The sequence below is a fragment of the Nerophis ophidion genome, linkage group LG14, assembly GCF_033978795.1.
Source record: "Nerophis ophidion isolate RoL-2023_Sa linkage group LG14, RoL_Noph_v1.0, whole genome shotgun sequence".
NCBI classification, from domain to species: Eukaryota; Metazoa; Chordata; class Actinopteri; order Syngnathiformes; family Syngnathidae; genus Nerophis; species Nerophis ophidion.
The window spans coordinates 12992862-13013291 of record NC_084624.1 but is presented as its reverse complement, the minus strand read 5'-3'; the positions used below and the strand labels follow the sequence as shown (position 1 = coordinate 13013291).

At 44.8% G+C, this 20430-nt stretch overlaps 1 protein-coding gene across 3 annotated transcripts in view; it reads left to right on the top strand.

Moving 5' to 3' along the window:
* Nucleotides 1–20430, top strand: part of pkn2a (protein kinase N2a) — a 131847-nt gene that overhangs the window by 97220 nt on the left and 14197 nt on the right. For all 3 annotated transcript variants that reach the window (XM_061919875.1, XM_061919876.1, XM_061919874.1), the window contains 13 exons: nt 797–1010; nt 5912–6097; nt 6182–6291; nt 6386–6529; nt 6610–6685; nt 6787–6943; nt 7030–7159; nt 11165–11301; nt 13842–13917; nt 13991–14082; nt 14159–14335; nt 14411–14473; nt 14542–14618. In XM_061919875.1, coding sequence (XP_061775859.1) covers nt 797–1010; nt 5912–6097; nt 6182–6291; nt 6386–6529; nt 6610–6685; nt 6787–6943; nt 7030–7159; nt 11165–11301; nt 13842–13917; nt 13991–14082; nt 14159–14335; nt 14411–14473; nt 14542–14618 — 1639 coding nt within the window. The remainder of the gene's footprint in view (nt 1–796; nt 1011–5911; nt 6098–6181; nt 6292–6385; nt 6530–6609; nt 6686–6786; nt 6944–7029; nt 7160–11164; nt 11302–13841; nt 13918–13990; nt 14083–14158; nt 14336–14410; nt 14474–14541; nt 14619–20430) is intronic.

Here is a 20430-nt window from a genome sequence, read left to right as displayed (position 1 = left end):
TATTTTTAGAGATTTCCCCTGATACAAATGTTAAAATTGAGAAAATAACTATTCAAATACGATATTTTGGTCCCCTCCCAAAAAAATCTTGTTTAAATATTTTACAAAATTTCACATATTCATAATTTGAGAATGGCAACTTCAATAATCATGACCGAATAATAAGATACAAGCGGCCGAAATGAGTTTTCTCAGAAGGGTGGCTGGCATCTCCCTTAGAGATATGGTGGGAAGTTCAGTCACCCGAGAGAGACTCTGAGTAGAGCCGCTGCTCCTTCGCTTGGAAAGGAACCAGCTTAGGTGGTTCGGGCATCTCGTGCGGATGCCTCACGAGCCACTCCCTAGGGAGGTCCTCGTTGCACGTCCCACTGGGAGGAGACCCTGCGGAAGGCCGAGGACCCGATGGGGGGATTACATCTCCTGTCTGGCCTGGGAACGCTTAGGAATCCCCCAGGAGGAAGTTGCTAATGTTGCTCTGGAGAGGGAAGTCTGGGGGTCTCTGCTGGAGCTGTGGTCCCCGTGACCCGATTCCGGATAAGCGGTTGAAGATGGATGGAACTTCAAGAATGCTTGTTTTCAGAAAAAAATACTTATATGTAGCTAAAAATATACAAATCATAATTTAGGATGCCTTGCAATTAAAATGATCTGTCCATTCTGTGAGTTCATTTCACTAGTTTTTGGATTTTTTTCCTAAAATCTAGTTGTCGCATCTTATATTTTGACAGCTCTTTTTTGCAGTTTATTTTCTCTGGCAGATTTTGACCGACATCACCTTCTTCTCCACCCAATTCAGGCGCAGGCTCGCTTTAATGAGTCCAGCCAAAAGCTGGACCTTCTGCGCCATTCGTTGGAGCAGCGCCTCAGCGAGCTGCCAAAGAACCACGCACGCAGCCACAGCATCGTGGAGGAGCTGTCACTTCTTTCCGCGCCGGTTCTCAGCCCACGATCCAGCCTCATCTCCACGCAGAACCAATACAGCACCGTCACCAAGCCCGCTGCACTTACAGGTATTGTCAGGACTTACATGTACCTCACCTCGATAACCACCTCATGAGGTGTTCTCTATCTTAGGCCTTGTTCACATTGCAGGTCAATTCCAATTTTTTTCCCCCATATCTGACTTGTAACGGATTTTTTCAGTCCAGTAGCCCCGTATAAGTTGCACACTAAATCTGATTTGGCCTCAAGTGACACGGATCTGATTTTTGTTGCCAGTCTAAATGGTCCAAAGTGCTTCAAATCTGATCTTTTGACATCAGGAGGCAGTTCTGAATCTGATTGGAATCTGGTCTTTTCAAATGTGACTTGAATGTGACTTTTTCGCCATCTTTGGGCGAGCTACGTCACTCCTGTGCGCCCAAAAGACGCAGTCGCCAGTGGAAGTGGATGTTTCTGTTTTTATATAAGATGACCACATATTTAGTACATCACTTTTCAATAGTGCACAAATAATATTTTTTGTATAAGATATGAATATATATTTTGATTCTGAAGAAATATCGATTTTTAAAAGACCGGAATTGACGCTAGCTTACATGTGAGTTGAAAAATAAAGCTTACATAGATCCACGCTGATGTCCGTGTTTCCTCTACTTAACAGCCGCAAAAAGATTACAACCCTCCGAAATATATTACACTATACACATCCATTCATATTTTAGATTACTTTACTTTCCCCTAAAAAACGCTCATTCTTGTCATGTTCAAACACTGATGACATCCATTAAACAAGACAAGAAGCAAGGAATTAAACTGAGACGGAATTAAATTTGGCTCAATTGAGGAGAAACGTCTGGGGTGGTATAGCTCAATTGGTAGAATGGCCGTGCCAGCAACTTGAGGGTTCCAGGTTCGATCCCCGCTTCCGCCATCCGAGTCACTGCCGCTGTGTCCTTGGGCTTGACACTTTACCCACCTGCTCCCAGTACCACCCACACTGGTTTAAATGTAACTTAGATATTGGGTTTCCCTATGTAAAGCGCTCTGAGTCACTAGAGAAAAAAGCGCTATATAAATATAATTCACTTCACTTCACTCTTGTACAGTCTCCACCATGCTCTGACAAAAAATTGTACACCTCTTTTATTTGGACTTCCCCATATTACATGGCAACAGCTGTTTCTAAGGGAGGGGGGTCATAAACAGCTATCGCCATTGATTAAAACAGTTCAAAGAAAAGGTCGTAAAACAGTTCAAAGAAATGGTGCCTGGAGGGGAGTCAGGCCCTGCTTCCTCTCCGCTTTGTAGATCTCGAGTCAAGACAAATCTTTCTGTGGATTACAACCCATCAAAGCAACCGGCGCCTTCATGTCGCTTCCCATCGTACACGTGCAGTTTTACAAGCCTTCTGCTTGGTAGGATCAAGGACAGCTTTTGTCCTCTCGCAGGGCGAGCTGAACTCAATGTAACACAAAGTTTTGTGGTAACTTAAATACAATTATTCTGACAATTTTTAAGGTGTGAAGACTTTTATTTTATTTTGTAGTAGTAACGACTTCCTCCCTTTGTTTTCACTTTATCAAATGGCGCATGCAAGTGATGTCGGGGCCACGTTAGGGCCAGATTAAGGCCACATTGGTGCCTGCGCACATTTACACTGGACTCTGATAAAAATCACATTTTTACTAGCAGTGTAAACATTCAGCTGGAATACATTTGTGCAACTTTGGCATGCAGTGTCCACTGTTTCCGCACTTTTTGTGTCTTTTTACGCTTTGAAATCAGAAAGGATGCGCATTTCCGGAAGTCCGCACGTCCCCGGGACGCAGATTTTATTCTATTTTTTACCGACCCTGCCTTCTCCGGGTCAAAACTCCAGTTTGTTGTTTTTTTTTATCGATTATCTCTTTCCGCCGGTGTTTTGTTTTTTTTAAGGAAAACTCACACCCAGTGGGACGTCGGTGACAATGATGACTATGAGAAACCTTGGAGAGGACCGCAAAAGTGGGCAACCCCCCCTCAAGGGGAACCGAAAGCAATGGATTGATTGATTGATATTTGCCGGGTTAAATTTCCGTCCTCACTTCTTGCGTTTTTATTGGTCGACTTGAAAGTAATGAACTTTCTGGTACAATTTCTTAAATTTTGATTCGCCGAAAGTTTTATCAATCACATCCATCCATCCATCTTCTGCCTATCCGAGGTCGAGTCGCGGGGGCTGCAGCCTAAGCAGGGAAGCCCAGACTCTCCTCTCCCCAGCCACTTCGTCCAGCTCTTCCCGGGGATTCCCGAGGCGTTCCCAGACCAGCCGGGAGACATAGTTTTCCCAACGTGTCCTGGGTCTTCCCCGTGGCCCCCTACCGGTGGGAGGTGGGAGGAAGCCAGAGTACCCGGAGGGAACCTACGCATTCGCGGGAAGAACATGCAAACTCCACACAGAAAGATCCCGAGCCCGGGATTGAACCCAGGACTACTCAGGACCTTCGTATTGTGAGGCAGACGCACTAACCCCTCTTCCACCGTGAAGCCCCACCTACAACTTATTAAATAAAAATGTAGAAAAAAATACTGGAAGCGGTAAAGTTTAGATCCATGAAGCAAAGTATAAAGTAAATAAATGTTTATAACTACTGAATACATTTACATATGCATAAAAAAATGTTTTTTTGTATTGTTTTTTTGTATTATTTTTTGAATGAATTAGGTAACGTTTATGGGCAGTACGGTGAAACATGTGCCTCACAATACGAAGGTTTTGGGTTCGATCCTGGGCTCGGGGTCTTTGTGTGGAGTTTGCATGTTCTCCCTGTTACTGCGTGGGTGCCCTCCAGGTACTCCGGATTACCCCCATTTCCAAAGACATGCACCTGGGGATAGGTTGATTGGCAACACTAAATGGTCCCTAGTGTGTGAATGTGAGTGTGAATGTTGTCAATTTGTGTTGGCCCTGCAATGAGGTGACGACTTGTCCAGGGTGTACACTGCCTTCGGCCCGAATGCTACTGAGATAGGCTCCAGCACCCCTTGCGACCCCGAGAGGGACAAGCGGTAGAAAATTGATAAATGGAAGTAACGTTTACGACAACCTTTTTCCAAAACACAATATAGAATGTGAGATGTAACAGGATAATGCATACATTTATCATTAGTTTTCAAATGGTTACAGACTCCAAAAATTTACTTTGGGACCCCATTTTGAAAAGTCCTAGCACCAGCACTGATTGTAAAAGTAATCTGTGTGAACAGTGCAATTCCGAATGTTTCATTATTGACCCAGGCCTCTTTTGTATGTGGATTAGAGATGCGCGGTTTGCGTTCTCATCCGCGGATAAACCGCGGGTTGGGCGGGTGACATGACGAAAAAATAGATATTAAATAGATTCGGGCGGGTGGCGGTTGAAACATTCGACAATATTTAATAAACATAGTTCAGGGATCCACAATCTTTACCACTCAAAGAGCCATATTGACCTGTGTCACAAAGTAAAGACAATAGGAGCCGCAAACATTCTAGCGGGAATCTGCTGGCGGTCCCCCAAATAACAAGAATAAGGGCGTGCTGTGAAGTCATTACATTTGACGCCATTTACAACATGTACAAACTGTTTGCCAGTCCAGCAACATGTTGTATGTGGCTTACGCAAACTCACGCACGCGACTGCAAGGCATACTGGGTGATACAGAGTACACTGATGGTTGTGATATAAACAACTTTAACACTCTTACTAATATGCGCCACACTGTGAAGCCACACCAAACAAGAATGACAAACACATTTTGGGAGAACATCCTCACAGTAACACAACATAAACGCAACACATCAAATACCCAGAATCCTTTGCATCCATGACTATTCCTGACTATATTATAGTCAGGAAGATGGGCGGGGTTGGGGGTGCGGGGGTGTAAAATATACGGTAGTCAGGAACAGTCATGGATGCAAAGGATTCCGGGTATTTGTTGTGTTGCATCATCAGTGTACTCTGTATCACCCAGTATGCCTTTCAATCTTGTACATGTATCTGCGGAAGCTGCATACAACATGTTGCTGGACTAGCAAACAGTTTGTACATGTTGTAGAAGGCGCCAAAGGTAACGGCTTCATAACACGTCCTTTTTCTCGTTATCTGGATGAGCACCAGAAAATATTTGCGAGAATGGTTGCGGCTCCCATTGTCTTCTTCTTTACTCCGTGAAACGGGTCAAAATAGCTCTTAGAGCGGTAAATGTTGCCGACCCCTGATATATAACAACGGGCGGGTGGCGGGTGGTTGCGGCTTTGATAAAATGTTGGTTATGGCGGGTGGATGGCGGTTGCAGATGATATAATTGCCTATCCACGCATCTCTAATGTGGATATAAATCGATATATATGCTCAGGTTGCATTCATCCGACCAGGACGTCATCAAAAAGCAGTAAGCGTCATAATTATTCCCCAAAATAGACGGTTACACAATAAATAGTTGACAACGGAGGAGAAAACAGGTGAAAATTAAATGTTTTAGGAACTCCGGTGAAAGTTCCAGCACTCCTGTCCACAACTGCTCCCCCACAGACACGCTCTTCAAGCAGACATAAAAGCAGATTTTCCTGTACAACTACCAGAGACAATATACTTGTCTTCTTTCTTAATCTTCTAGGTGCAATAATTTTTGTCCAGAAAATGTAGACTTTGATCGCACAAAACCTTTGAAATTGGCACAAATGTGCCAGAACTGAGGCCAACGAGAATGGAAGCCACGTTTACTTCCGTAAACACTGCAGTGCGTGCGACGGCATGACGTCATGCAGGTCGGATTGCATTCACATTAGAAATCAAATTTTTTTTCCCTAAAAAGATCGTATTTGCCACAAAAAAAACAAAAAACGATTGGACTTGGGAACCTGCAGTGTGAACATAGCCTAGGTGTACAAGACTGTTTGACTTATTCAACATTAGTGTGATTATTTCTCCCACCGCCACTCCAGGCACGCTAGACGTAAGGCTCATGGGCTGTCAAGACCTTCTGGAAAATGTCCCCGGACGCTCCAAAGCAGCATCTGTCCCCCTGCCTGGCTGGAGCCCGAGCGAAACGCGTTCATCCTTCATTAGCCGAGCGAACCGAAACCGCAGTGTGGGCTCCCGAAACATGACAAAAAGCGAGGAACTCTCCAGTAAGTCCATCATATCACGTGTAGAAGAATGATTACTGATACAAGTTGGTTACATTCAGCAAGGCTCAATCTGTCTTTCATCAGACGAGATTAGTGCAGTTTTAAAGCTGGACAACACAGTCGTCGGTCAGACCAGCTGGAAGCCTGTCAGTAACCAGGCCTGGGACCAGAAGTTTACTTTGGAGCTGGACCGGGTAACGAACACACACACACTGGAACGCCTCTGGCTTGTCGGTCCAACATGGACACGCCGGCTCTCACACAAGTTCGTCGTCGTCCTTTCCCTAGTCCCGGGAGCTGGAGATCTCCGTGTACTGGCGGGACTGGCGGTCACTCTGCGCGGTCAAGTTCCTGCGCCTTGAGGACTTCCTGGACAACCAGCGACACGGCATGTGTTTGTACCTGGAACCAGAGGGGATGCTGTTTGCCGAGGTTGGCGCACACATACTCATGTTCCCAATACACTTTTCTGGACACCATCATGAAGCAGAGCTTGTCACCATTTTATTTAGGTGACATTTTTTAATCCTGTTATTGAGAGACGACCGAAGTTGCAAAGACAGAAGAAGATTTTCTCAAAGCAGCAGGGTGAGCCAACTTAGTTTTACCTTTTAAAAGAAATACTAATCCTTTTCATCACATCCTATTTGATTGTGTTGTTTTGTGTTTCTTCCCTTCTGGGTCATAAGGTAAGACTTTCCTGCGAGCCCCTCAGATGAACATCAACATTGCCACCTGGGGCCGATTGGTGAGAAGAGCCATTCCCACCGTCAGCACCAATTCCTTTAGTCCACAGACCGCTGAGACTGGGTCCAGCGGCATCCCGGGTTCACCCACGCCCTGCAGGCAAGTGAAGGCACAATGTGCCAGCCTTGCACAAGATCTGACGCGGTTCTTACTGTTGTCTAAAGTCTGTCCTTTCCTGCACACAGTGACCCACTGGTTACCAAGCTGGACTTTGACAGAGAGCCAACCCCGGGCCCCAAATTCTACCCAGCACCCGAAAGCATCCGCGAACCCCCAGAGCAACACAACAAGCTGCCTGACAAGGAGGAAGTGCAGGTATTGAATCCTGCATGTTATGGATGTCAAATAATCACAACCAACATTAAGGTACCTCTAGAGCGCACCCATATTTCAGTCGAACCCACCAAATTTGAGAAGAAATACATATTTTTATATATATTCGCTACATCGGACTATTGGCGGCAGATCTAAAAAGAAAGATTTAGTAAATGTTTATTTACCGTATTTTCCACAAAACAGGTCTCGCAACTACGGTAAGCAGCCGTTGACTTAATTTTCCCCCGTAGAAGAATAAGTGCGTTTATTCTTCCACGGTATGCAGCCGCCAACCTTATTTTTCCCCGTAGAAGAAGACGCGCGCTTATTCTTCTACGGTAAGCAGCCGCCAACTTCCTTTTCCCTCGTAGAAGAAGAAGCGCGCGGTGCATGCTGGGATATATGACTGCGGGAGGCGTGCCGTTTATGTAAAGACCCTAAAATGGCTCCTATTAAGAGACACGCTTACGACGCAGAGTTTAAACTCAAGGCAATCAGTCACACATTAGAACACGGGAATTGAGCAGCAGCGAGAGAATTTAACCATAACAGCAGCGACACTGCCTCGTTTAATGACGACTTCGACAAGACGGCATGTTGGATGACGTATTCGCCCCACTGTTTGATTCGAACACTGGAGAAGAAGAATTTGAGGCATTCGTGGATGAGGAATAACTTAATAAAGTGAGCTTCACGTGTTTATTTTGTGTGTTGTGTTGTGTGACATTATCGTTTGAGCAACGTTGAGTTATTGATATATTATTGCTTTGCACTATTTCGAGTGTTACTATATTGTGATTGCACTAACGTTTGATTTACCGTAACAGTATCAGACTGTTTTTTACGTGTTATTGAATCGGGGGAAATAATAAAACAGCTGTTTATTAATTTTGGGAGTGAACGGAGTTGTCAGAACGCTGGTTTGTAATCTATTGATAAAGTTTGACTGACCTATCTGACTGTTTTGCTGACAATCCCTTTAGCGCAGCTCCATCTAGACCAGGGGTGTCAAACTCAAATACAGAGTGGGCCAAAATTTAAAACTGAACAAAGCCGCGGGCCGAGGTTGAACAAATTAACCTTTTAATAGGGACCCAAACAAGTTTTTCATTGAATATTGAACAAGCAAGGCTTATATAACTTTATAGTGACATGCAAAATTGAGTTTTAAATAATAATAACAATAATAATTAAAAAATATCAATGACATATCAAATCAAATTTGAATAAAAAGTTAATGCCTCTTTTGTATTTGCAGCCTTCTCAGGTAAACATCAACATTAACTTTTTCCACAGGCTAATACATCGGATAAATCAACCATTCAGGCCTTTTTACTGCGCAGTTAATGTCGGGGCTCGGGTGGTAGCAGGGGCGGGGGGTGTATTTTGTAGCGGTCCGGAAGAGTTAGTGCTGCAAGGGGTTCTGGGTAATTGTTCTGTTGTGTTTATGTTGTGTTACGGTGCAGATGTTCTCCCAAAATGTATTTATTTTTGTTTGGTGTGGGTTCACAGTGTGGCGCATATTTGTAACAGTGTTAAAGTTGTTTATATGGCCACCCTCAGTGTGACCTGTATGCTGTTGATCAAGTATGCCTTGCATTTACTTACATGTGTGTAGAAGCCACATATATTACGTGACTGGGCCGGCACACTGTTTGTGAGGAGGAAAAAGAGACTTGACAACAGGTTGTAGAGGACGCTAAAGGCAGTGCCTTTAAGGCACACCCCCAATATTGTTGTCCGGGTGGAATTCGGGAGAATGGTTGCACCGGGAGATTTTCGGGAGGGGCACTGAAATTCGAGAATCTCTCGGGAAATCTGTGAATGCGGTGTTACAGCGGCACCGCTGTATAACACCGGCGGGCCAGTGCTAATGTTAATTTGATTTTACCTCAGGGACCAAATGAAATTACACGGCGGGCCAGAGTTTGACACCTATGATCTAGAGGATGAATAACGTAACCCCAGCCTCTACTGTAGCATCTATTCTATGCGCCTTATAATGCGGTGCGCCTTATACAGTATATGAACAAAGTTTTAAAATAGGCCATTCATTGAAGGTGCGTCTTATAGTGCGGAAAATACGGTACATACCATAACTGTTTCCAAACGGTGTCTGTGACACGTCAGAAAACGGCTGATCAAACAAAACAAAAGTCATCATCATGGACCCACCAGCTGTGGAAGTTAGCTCTCCAATCAGCTAAACAGACTCATAAACTCCACAGTGACGTTTTGGTGAATTTACTGAGGAAATTGTAAAAATGAAACAACACAAAAAGAATGTAAGTTAATAATAGTAACACAGACGCAGATGCTAGGTTCATTACATTACAACATACATGAAAACATTCCTACAGCATACTTACCAACCCTCTCGAATTTTTGGGGGGACTCCCGAATTTCAGTGCCTCTCCCGAAAATCTCCCGGGACAACCATTCTCCCGAATTTCTCCCGATTTCCAGCCGGACCTGAGTGAGAACAGCCTGTCGTCACGTCCGCTTTCCCTCCTTATAAACAGTGTTATAACATCTACGGCTTTTGGAGCTCAGTGCGCAACTGCACACACAACAAGAAGGGGAGTATTATATATGTCTCCGTTATCCATAGGTTTATCTATTACCCATAAAGTAGGCAGGCACGGAGCTATATCTCAGTGCGTGTTCATTCCAGCCGGCACTTTAATACACTGACACACAACATCCGTATTCCGATCATGCATTGCTTCAAAACTAAGGCGAGTAGTAATGTCCAAAAACATAACAGAGACGAAGCAGAAGAACGAAGAAGAGACAGTCATGGCGACAACAAGTATGAAGAAGTACGCTTGCAAGTTCCAAAATGATTGGAAACAAGAATTTCAATTTATACAGGACAGATCAAATGGAAAGGGATATGCTAGGGAGAGATGGAAGATTCCAGACTCTGGTGCATTTGATGAAGGCAGTATTGTGCGTGCCACACAGCAATGCATCATCAGAGAGGGTGTTCCGCGGGGTTAAAAACATAGTGACAGAGAATAGAATAAGGATGGACAATTCAACCCTAAACTCACTCCTTTCCTGCAAATTAAATTTCACAGATGCTGCCCATACCTATGCTCCTTCAAAGGCTTTGCTACTGGCTGCAAAATATTGCACTTTCAAATACAACAATGAGTAGAGGAGTGTTGTGTGTGTGTATATGTGTAAATAAATGGCAAGTATGTCTTACAGACATCACACCTGGGACGCTTTTGCGCTTTCGTAAGTAAGAATTGTTTTAGTTACATTGTAAAACTTACAAACGTTGCTTGGTGTGACAAATAAAGAGTCCTTTCAAGCAGAAACGCTATGGACGAATAGTAGATGAAAGGGGACTTAAACTTCCGGTTCAAGGCATGAAACAGGAAGTACATTTTCAACCCACAGCACCTGCAGACGGTGCCTTTGCACAAACAATAACACACCTTTTCGGTGTCTGTGTTGTATCAAAACTATTTGTTGAATACAAAACATTCTGGTTGTCAGTGAAAAAATATCCATAAGTTAGCCGCACAGTTTTATAAGCAGCAGGGTGAAAGCGTTGTGCCTTAGAGTCTGGACAACTGAAGAACTGTACGACACATTTGAATGATTGATATACATGGAACCGGTTTTCTTGTAGTACCTCACTTTTTGTACGCCTCACTTTTTTGCATGGCTTGGTTTTCCACAAAGATTTCGCCTCTGTTTTCATATACTTTCCTGGTTATTGTACAGCCAGACATTACACGAAACAAACTAGTCTGTTTGCTTGCATATCATTCCACAACATTTGGTGCCTAAACAAAGCCTTAGTGACTGTTTTCATGTTTGACTGCAAAATATGGAACCCTGAGTAGAGGGCCAAAAAAAGTTGTGAGAACCAGCACTTCTCTAAAAAAAAAAAACTATCGAATTCAAGAAAGAGCGAATGTACTTCTTTCCTGTCCTCTCATCCTCTCATTGACACCATGTCTTCGGACTTCCATCCCCTCTCTCCAGGATGCACTCGCCTCCTTCGACTTCCTGAACCAGAGAAACAGCCTTGCATTGAAACCAGATCTGGACTTGGTAGTAGAGACGGAGGTGCAACATCCAGACTTGGAGCTCACGGCCATCCAGAAAGATGCTGAGATAAGGTAGACCTCCACTGGCAAGTGGCTTTAAAAACTATTCGTGCTTTAGCTAGGACAGGCTCATAAAGGATGCGGTGGCCATTTTTTTGGTAGTTTTGATTGTCAAAACCAGTTTTTTCTAAAGTAGAAAAAGCTAATTTTGGTAGAAATGTTGTGTGATTGTTTAAGATCCAAAGCCGAACTGAAATGCTAACAGTGAACACGCTGGCCAGATAACGTCAAGTAACCAAAAATATGAGCACAATGAGCTAAAAAAGCTTGCATGCTAATAGTACTACGTTGACAAAAGCATGCTTACTATTAGCATTAGTGAAATACCAAACTATTAATGCCTGCTAAAAAATCTAGCATACTTATCTTAGCATGGCAAAATGCTAACTGTAACATGCGTCAAGTACCAAGATATATTAGTGAAGTGAATCATATTTATATAGCGCTTTTTATCTAGAGGTTCAGAGCGCTTAACATAGTGAAACCCATTATCTCCATCTTTAAGCTACATTTAAACCAGTGTGGATGGCACTGGGAGCAAGGAGGGTAAATTGTCTTGCCCAAGGACACACCGGCACTGACTAGGATGCCATGGAAGCTGAAAATCGAACCCGGAAACCTCCAGTTGCTTGCACGGCCTCTCTACCATGCTGCCCCCATGCAATATTACATTATATTGTTTATAATGCTAGCCTGCAGTTACCATGCATCAAGTACCAAAATATGACTGAGGTATACCTACAAATAGCTTTAAAAAAGCTAGCATGCTAACTTTAGCACTCTAAAAGGTTTCCTTCCATCCATCCAATGTCCCTTTTGGTATCATTTGTCAAATATTAGAATATTTGCCCAAAAAATCTAGTATGCTAATATTTCAGCGCTTATAGCTCTGCCACGGGCAGCTGAACATTAACTGCGTACTGCAAATGGTCCACTGACCAACTTTTGGACACCCTTGGTCTAGGACTTGAGATCCATCCATCCATTTTCTACCGCTAGTCGCTTTTAGGGTCGCGGGGGGTGCTGGAATCTATGCATCTGCTTAGGGCTGGGCGATATATTGTACATAATATATTGCGGGTTTGTCTTTGTGCAATAAAGAAAATGCCTATTTTAATTTTCTTGAAGGAATCAATAAAGTACTATCTATCTATCCATCTATCTATATCGTGATATTCAAGTATATGTTCTCACGCAGTTGCTTTTAGCTGCTGGCATTACACTACAGGCTCTTCTCACTCTTTCTTATCTCTCGTTCTCACAGAGACATAAAACAAGCGCACATTCTTACATACGTCTCATTCTGTGGCGCGTGCAAAGTTATACGCCATCGCCAGCCTGGGCAACGTTAGCTGTGATGCTAGTGGTGTAGTGCGAGTGGTAATACAAGAGAGAGAATGTGTGAATCTGGTAACAAATTAAGGAAGAATTAATTCCCAAGAAAAACAGCCGGGGGTCCATTGTCTGGCGGCGGTTTGGCTTCAAGCGGGAAGATGTTGAACAGACATCAGTAATAAGTATGCGGCAAAAGCGTTGCTACAAAAAGTAGCAGTACTGCTAATTTGTAGCATCATTTGAAAAGTCACCCACTAGAGAATGAAGAGTGCTTGAAACGCCGCATGTCAACATCTGCGGCCGGTGCTTCACCAACAAAATGCCGAAGCAACCGTTTCCACATCAACACCTTATGAAACAAATAGTCAACAACAGAAGGAGTTAACGTCCGCAGTAACCTACCGCATAGCGAAGGACATACACTATTTGATTTCCTGTTATGCAGCTCATTTTTATTTGACAGTTACTGAAATGTATTGTGTGACATCATGCACAAAAGTGCACTTTATTTGTTTTAAAACATTGGAGTGGTGTTCTGTACAAAAAGTGCACCTTAATTTAGTGTGGTTTTGATATGTCATCTTAGTGACATCATGCACAAAAGTGCACTAGTAGATTGTTTTTAAAATGTCTGACAATCTTGCACTTTATGTTTTGGAAATGACATGAATTTTTGTGCTACTTGATAAATACAGTTTTGGTAAATTGACTTAGTTGTGATTTCCTTCTATGCATGAAAGTTTAAAAGTAGCATATATTAATGCAGTATGAAGAAGAATGTTTTAATGTAGACACATAGAAGCACCATACTGCTGTAATTATATGCATCAAGTGTTCATTCAAGGCGAAGGCAAAATATTGAGATCTATATCGTGTATTGTGACATGGCCCAAAAATATTGAAATATTAATAAAAGGCCATATTGCCCAGCCCTACATCTGTTGTTTTTTTTTGATTGATTGATACTTTTATTAGTAGATTGCACAGTTCAGTACATATTCCGTACAATTGACCACTAAATGGTAACACCCGAATAAGTTTTTCAACTTGTTTAAGTCGGGGTCCACGTTAATCAATTCATGGTAATCAATTCATGCTAATAAAGACCTTGTTGTAGAAACAGCACCCCCTGATGGTCCCTTCCCAAGTGTTTTTACGTGACTTTGAGAGGAACAATTAAAAACTACCAGTTTATATTGGAAATGTTTTATTTTCAGGGAGGAGGAGCAGTTTCACTTCAGTATGAAAGACTTCAAATGTAATGCTGTCCTTGGAAGAGGCCATTTTGGAAAGGTGGGTTTCTTGTGATGTCTGAGAGGAAGGATGGTTGTATTTGGTGTTTGTCTGAGGCCGTTGTGTGTCGCAGGTGTTGTTGGCCGAGTATAAAAGCACAGGAGAGATGTTTGCCATCAAGGCCCTGAAGAAAGGTGACATTGTTGCTCGTGATGAGGTGGACAGGTAATGATTGAAGCTAACAAAACCATGCGGAGTATTACGAGGTTCTTCACAACATCTGCTGATTGTCTTCTCCCAGCCTGATGTGCGAGAAGAGGATCTTTGAAACCGTCAACAGCGTGCGCCACCCCTTCTTGGTCAACCTGTTTGCTTGCTTCCAGACGCAGGAGCATGTGTGTTTTGTCATGGAGTACGCCGCCGGAGGAGACTTGATGATGCACATCCACGCCGATGTCTTCTCCGAACCTCGAGCCGTGTGAGTGTCCACCGTAGAAGTGTCGCACCCAAGCGTTGGAGCGGATTTATGAAGCGACCCTTTGTGTACTTTCAGGTTTTACGCTGCCTGTGTCGTGTTGGGATTACAATTCTTGCACGACCACAAGATCGTGTACAGGTGAGGCCTGAAGAGGACATTTGCTTGATAAAGGTGTTCACGAGAAAGATCTCTTCTGTTGTTTGCAGAGACTTGAAGCTGGACAACCTGCTGCTGGACACGGAGGGTTACGTGAAGATTGCTGACTTTGGCCTTTGTAAAGAAGGTGATGGATACTTGCTTTAAAGAACACTATGCATTACTTAAGTCGGGGGTTCTTCACCTTTTTCACCTCGGAGCCCAACTTTTCCACGACAGAGGTTCCCGGGGCCCGCTCCCATTTTAACACTGAATCTTACTCTTGACTTTAATCGCTTTCAATAATTATATCCAACCTACTTACAGTTTACAACCTTAAAATCTAATATATAACCCTGTTTTAATCACAAAGATTATTTTATTATTTAACACAGTGGTTCTCAAATGGGGGTACGCATACCCCTGGGGGTATTTGAACAATATGGCAACGGGTACCTGAGATTTGTTTTTTAAATATTCGAAAAATAGCAACAATTCAAAAATCCTTTATAAATATATTTATTGAACAATACTTAAACAAAATTGATTGATTGATTGAGACTTTTATTAGTAGATTGCACAGTACAGTACATATTCCGTACAATTGTCCACTAAATGTTAACACCCGAATACGTTTTTCAACTTGTTGACTTATTTTTAACGCTTACAGTAAATATCTTTCAACTTTAAAAAAAAAAAAAAGTTTAATGGCTTTTCTGTCGAAAACATCTTTGTTTTTTTAATAGTAAAACTGAAATATGCAGTATTTAGTAATTACAGCCCTAAAAGATCAATAATGCAGGACACCATTGATTTTAATTCTTTATTATTTATGAGTAATCACAGTGAAAAGATAAATAAAATACCACTAAATATATTTGGGATATAAAAGGTGCCCCACTCAGAAAGTGATACATTTTTATTCGTTTTTTTTTTTTTTTTACTTTCAACACTTACATTACGAGATCAACTTCAGATATATCTGTCGATTTTACGTTTTAACTACTATTTTGTTTGTTTTATGCTCTTTTGTCAAAGAAAAATGTGTTTTTATATGGCAACTGCACAATATATGCAATTTTTACCACATAAAACATTTTAAAATGAAATACTTGAACTAATTGGAGCTTTGAAAATAATTCATTATAACATGGATTTTTTTAGTCTTTTTTTTTTGAGCAATGGCAAAAATATAAATAATTGATTGATTGAAACTTGCAATTACTAGATTGCACAGTACAGTACATATTCCGTACAATTGACCACTAAATGGTAAGACCCGAATAAGTTTTTCAACTTGTTTAAGTTGGGGTCCACGTTAATCAATTCATGGTAAATATGAATGTAAGTTCATAAACAGTGAAAAGAAATGCAACAATGCAATATTCAGTGTTGACAGCAAGATTTTTTGTGGACATGTTCCATAAATGTTGATGTTAAAGATTTCTTTTTTTGTGAAGAAATGTTTAGAATGAAGTTGATGAATCCAGATGGATCTCTATTACAATCCCCAAAAAGGGCACTTTAAGTTGATGATTATTTCTATGTGTAGAAATCTTTATTTATAATTGAATCACTTGCTTATTTTTCAACCCAGTTTTTAGTTATTTTTATATCTTTTTTTCCAAATAATTCAAGAAAGACCACTACAAATGAGCAATATTTGGCACTGTTACACAATTTAATAAATCAGAAACTGATGACACAGTGCTGTATTTTACTTCTTTATCTTTTTTTTTTTCCACCAAAAATGTTTTGCTCCGATTAGGGGGTACTTGAATTAAAAAAAATGTTCACTGAAAAAAGGTGAATTAAAAAAAATTAATTTAAAAAAATGTTCACTCTCTGAGCTGCAACCTTATCGTGGTAGAGGAGTTTGCGTGTCCCAATGATCCTAGGAGCTATGTTGTCCGGGGGCATAAAGCCCCCTGGTAGGGTCTCCCAAGGCAAACAGGTTCTAGGTGAGGGATCAGACAAAGAGCAGCTCGAAAACCTTTATGAAGAAGAAACATCATGGACCCAGATTTCCCTCGCCCGGACGCGGGTCACCGGGGCCCCCCTCTGGAGCCAGGCCCGGAGGTGGGGCACGATGGCGAGCGCCTGGTGGCCGGGCCTGTTCCCATGGGGCCCGGCCGGGCACAGCCCGAAGAGGCAACGTGGGTCACCCCTCCAATGGGCTCACCACCCATAGCAGGGGCCATAGAGGTCGGGTGCATTGTGAGCTGGGCGACAGCCGAAGGCAGGGCACTTGGCGGTCCGATCCTCGGCTACAGAAGCTAGCTCTTGGGACGTGGAACGTCACGTCACTGGGGGGGAAAGAGCCTGAGCTAGTGCGCGAAGTCGAGAAATTCCGGCTGGATATAGTCGGACTCACTTCGACGCACAGCAAGGGCTCTGGAACCACTTCTCTCGAGAGGGATTGGACCCTCTTCCACTCTGGCGTTGCCGGCAGTGAGAGGCGACGGGCTGGGGTGGCAATTCTTGTTTCCCCCCGGCTCAAAGCCTGTACGTTGGAGTTCAACCCGGTGGACGAAAGGGTAGCCTCCCTCCGCCTTCGGGTGGGGGGACGGGTCCTGACTGTTGTTTGTGCTTATGCACCAAACAGCAGTTCAGAGTACCCACCCTTTTTGGAAGCGCTCGAGGGAGTACTGGAAAGTGCTCCCCCGGGTGATTCCCTTGTCCTACTGGGAGACTTTAACGCTCACGTTGGCAACGACAGTGAAACCTGGAGAGGCGTGATTGGGAAGAATGGCCGCCCGGATCTGAACCCGAGTGGTGTTTTGTTATTGGACTTTTGTGCTCGTCACAGTTTGTCCATAACAAACACCATGTTCAAACATAAGGGTGCCCATATGTGCACTTGGCACCAGGACACCCTAGGCCGCAGTTCCATGATCGACTTTGTAGTTGTGTCATCGGATTTGCGGCCTCATGTTATGGACACTCGGGTGAAGAGAGGGGCGGAGCTTTCTACCGATCACCACCTGGTGGTGAGTTGGCTGCGATGGTGGGGGAGGATGCCGGACAGACCTGGGAGGCCCAAACGCATTGTGAGGGTCTGCTGGGAACGTCTGGCAGAGTCTCCTGTCAGACAAAGTTTCAATTCCCACCTCCGGAAGAACTTTGAACATGTCACGAGGGAGGTGCTGGACATTGAGTCCGAGTGGACCATGTTCCGCACCTCTATTGTCGAGGCGGCAGATCGGAGCTGTGGCCGCAAGGTAGTTGGTGCCTGTCGGGGCGGCAATCCTAAAACCCCTTGGTGGACACCAGCGGTGAGGGATGCCGTCAAGCTGAAGAAGGAGTCCTATCGGGTCCTTTTGGCTCATAGGACTCCGGAGGCAGTGGACAGGTACCGACAGGCCAAGCGGTGTGCAGCTTCAGCGGTCGCGGAGGCAAAAACTCGGACATGGGAAGAGTTCGGGGAAGCCATGGAAAACGACTTCCGGACGGCTTCGAAGCGATTCTGGACCACCGTCCGCCGCCTCAGGAAGGGGAAACAGTGCACTATCAACACCGTGTATGGTGCGGATGGTGTTCTGCTGACCTCGACTGCGGATGTTGTGGATAGGTGGAAGGAATACTTCGAAGACCTCCTCAATCCAACCAACACGTCTTCCTATGAGGAAGCAGTGCCTGGGGAATCTGTGGTGGACTCACCTATTTCTGGGGCTGAGGTCGCTGAGGTAGTTAAAAAGCTCCTCGGTGGCAAGGCCCCAGGGGTGGACGAGATCCGCCCGGAGTTCCTTAAGGCTCTGGATGCTGTGGGGCTGTCTTGGTTGACAAGACTTTGCAGCATCGCGTGGACATCGGGGGCGGTACCTCTGGATTGGCAGACCGGGGTGGTGGTTCCTCTCTTTAAGAAGGGGGACCGGAGGGTGTGTTCCAACTATCGTGGGATCACACTCCTCAGCCTTCCCGGTAAGGTTTATTCAGGTGTACTGGAGAGGAGGCTACGTCGGATAGTCGAACCTCGGATTCAGGAGGAACAGTGTGGTTTTCGTCCTGGTCGTGGAACTGTGGACCAGCTCTATACTCTCGGCAGGGTTCTTGAGGGTGCATGGGAGTTTGCCCAACCAGTCTACATGTGCTTTGTGGACTTGGAGAAGGCATTCGACCGTGTCCCTCGGGAAGTCCTGTGGGGAGTGCTCAGAGAGTATGGGGTATCGGACTGTCTTATTGCGGCGGTCCGTTCCCTGTACGATCAGTGCCAGAGCTTAGTCCGCATTGCCGGCAGTAAGTCGAACACATTTCCAGTGAGGGTTGGACTCCGCCAAGGCTGTCCTTTGTCACCGATTCTGTTCATAACTTTTATGGACAGAATTTCTAGGCGCAGTCAAGGCGTTGAGGGGTTCCGGTTTGGTAACCGCAGGATTAGGTCTCTGCTTTTTGCAGATGATGTGGTCCTGATGGCTTCATCTGACCGGGATCTTCAGCTCTCGCTGGATCGGTTCGCAGCCGAGTGTGAAGCGACCGGAATGAGAATCAGCACCTCCAAGTCCGAGTCCATGGTTCTCGCCCGGAAAAGGGTGGAGTGCCATCTCCGGGTTGGGGAGGAGACCCTGCCCCAAGTGGAGGAGTTCAAGTACCTAGGAGTCTTGTTCACGAGTGAGGGAAGAGTGGATCGGGAGATCGACAGGCGGATCGGTGCGGCGTCTTCAGTAATGCGGACGTTGTACCGGTCCGTTGTGGTGAAGAAGGAGCTGAGCCGGAAGGCAAAGCTCTCAATTTACCGGTCGATCTACGTTCCCATCCTCACCTATGGTCATGAGCTTTGGGTCATGACCGAAAGGATAAGATCACGGGTACAAGCGGCCCAAATGAGTTTCCTCCGCCGTGTGGCGGGGCTCTCCCTTAGAGATAGGGTGAGAAGCTCTGCCATCCGGGAGGAACTCAAAGTAAAGCCGCTGCTCCTTCACATCGAGAGGAGCCAGATGAGGTGGTTCGGGCATCTGGTCAGGATGCCACCCGAACGCCTCCCTAGGGAGGTGTTTAGGGCACGTCCAACCGGTAGGAGGCCACGGGGAAGACCCAGGACACGTTGGGAAGACTATGTCTCCCGGCTGGCCTGGGAACGCCTCGGGATCCCCCGGGAAGAGCTAGACGAAGTGGCTGGGGAGAGGGAAGTCTGGGTTTCCCTGCTTAGGCTGTTGCCCCCGCGACCCGACCTCGGATAAGCGGAAGATGATGGATGATGGATGGTTCACTGAAAAAAGGTTGAGAACTTCTTTATCTTTTTTTTCCACCAAAAATGCTTTGCTCCGATTAGGGGGTACTTGAATTTAAAAAAAAATGTTCACTGAAAAAAGGTTGAGAACCACCTATTTAACACATAAACCTTAGGTTAGGTCAGCCTGATTAGAATATAGACTTAGACAAGGTTGGGTCGCGGGGAATGCAGCCTAAGCAGGGAAGCCCAAACTTCCCTCTCCCCAACCACTTCGTCCAGCTCTTCCCGGGGGATCCCGAGGCCTTCCCAGACATAGTCTCACAAACGTGTCCTGGGTCTTCCCCGTGGCCTCCTACCGGTTGGACGTGCCCTAAACACCTCCCTAGGGAGGCGTTCGGGTGGCATCCTGACCAGATGCCTGGACCACCTCATCTGGCTCCTGTCAATGTGGAGGAGCAGCGGCTTTACTCTTGAGTTCCTCCCGGATGGCAGAGCTTCTCACCCTATCTCTAAGGGAGAGCCTCGCCACCTGGTGGAGGAAATTCATTTCGGCCGCTTGTACCCGTGATCTTGTCCTTTCGGTCATAAACCAAAGCTCATGACCATAGGTGAGGATGGGAACGTAGATCGACCGGTAAATTGTGAGCTTTGCCTTGCGGCTCAGCTCCTTCTTCACCACAAGGGATCGGTGCGGCGTCTTCAGTAATGCGGACACCTGTCTATCTTTCCCTCACTCGTGAACAAGACTCCGAGGTACCTGAACTCCTCCACTTGGGGCAGGGTAACCTCC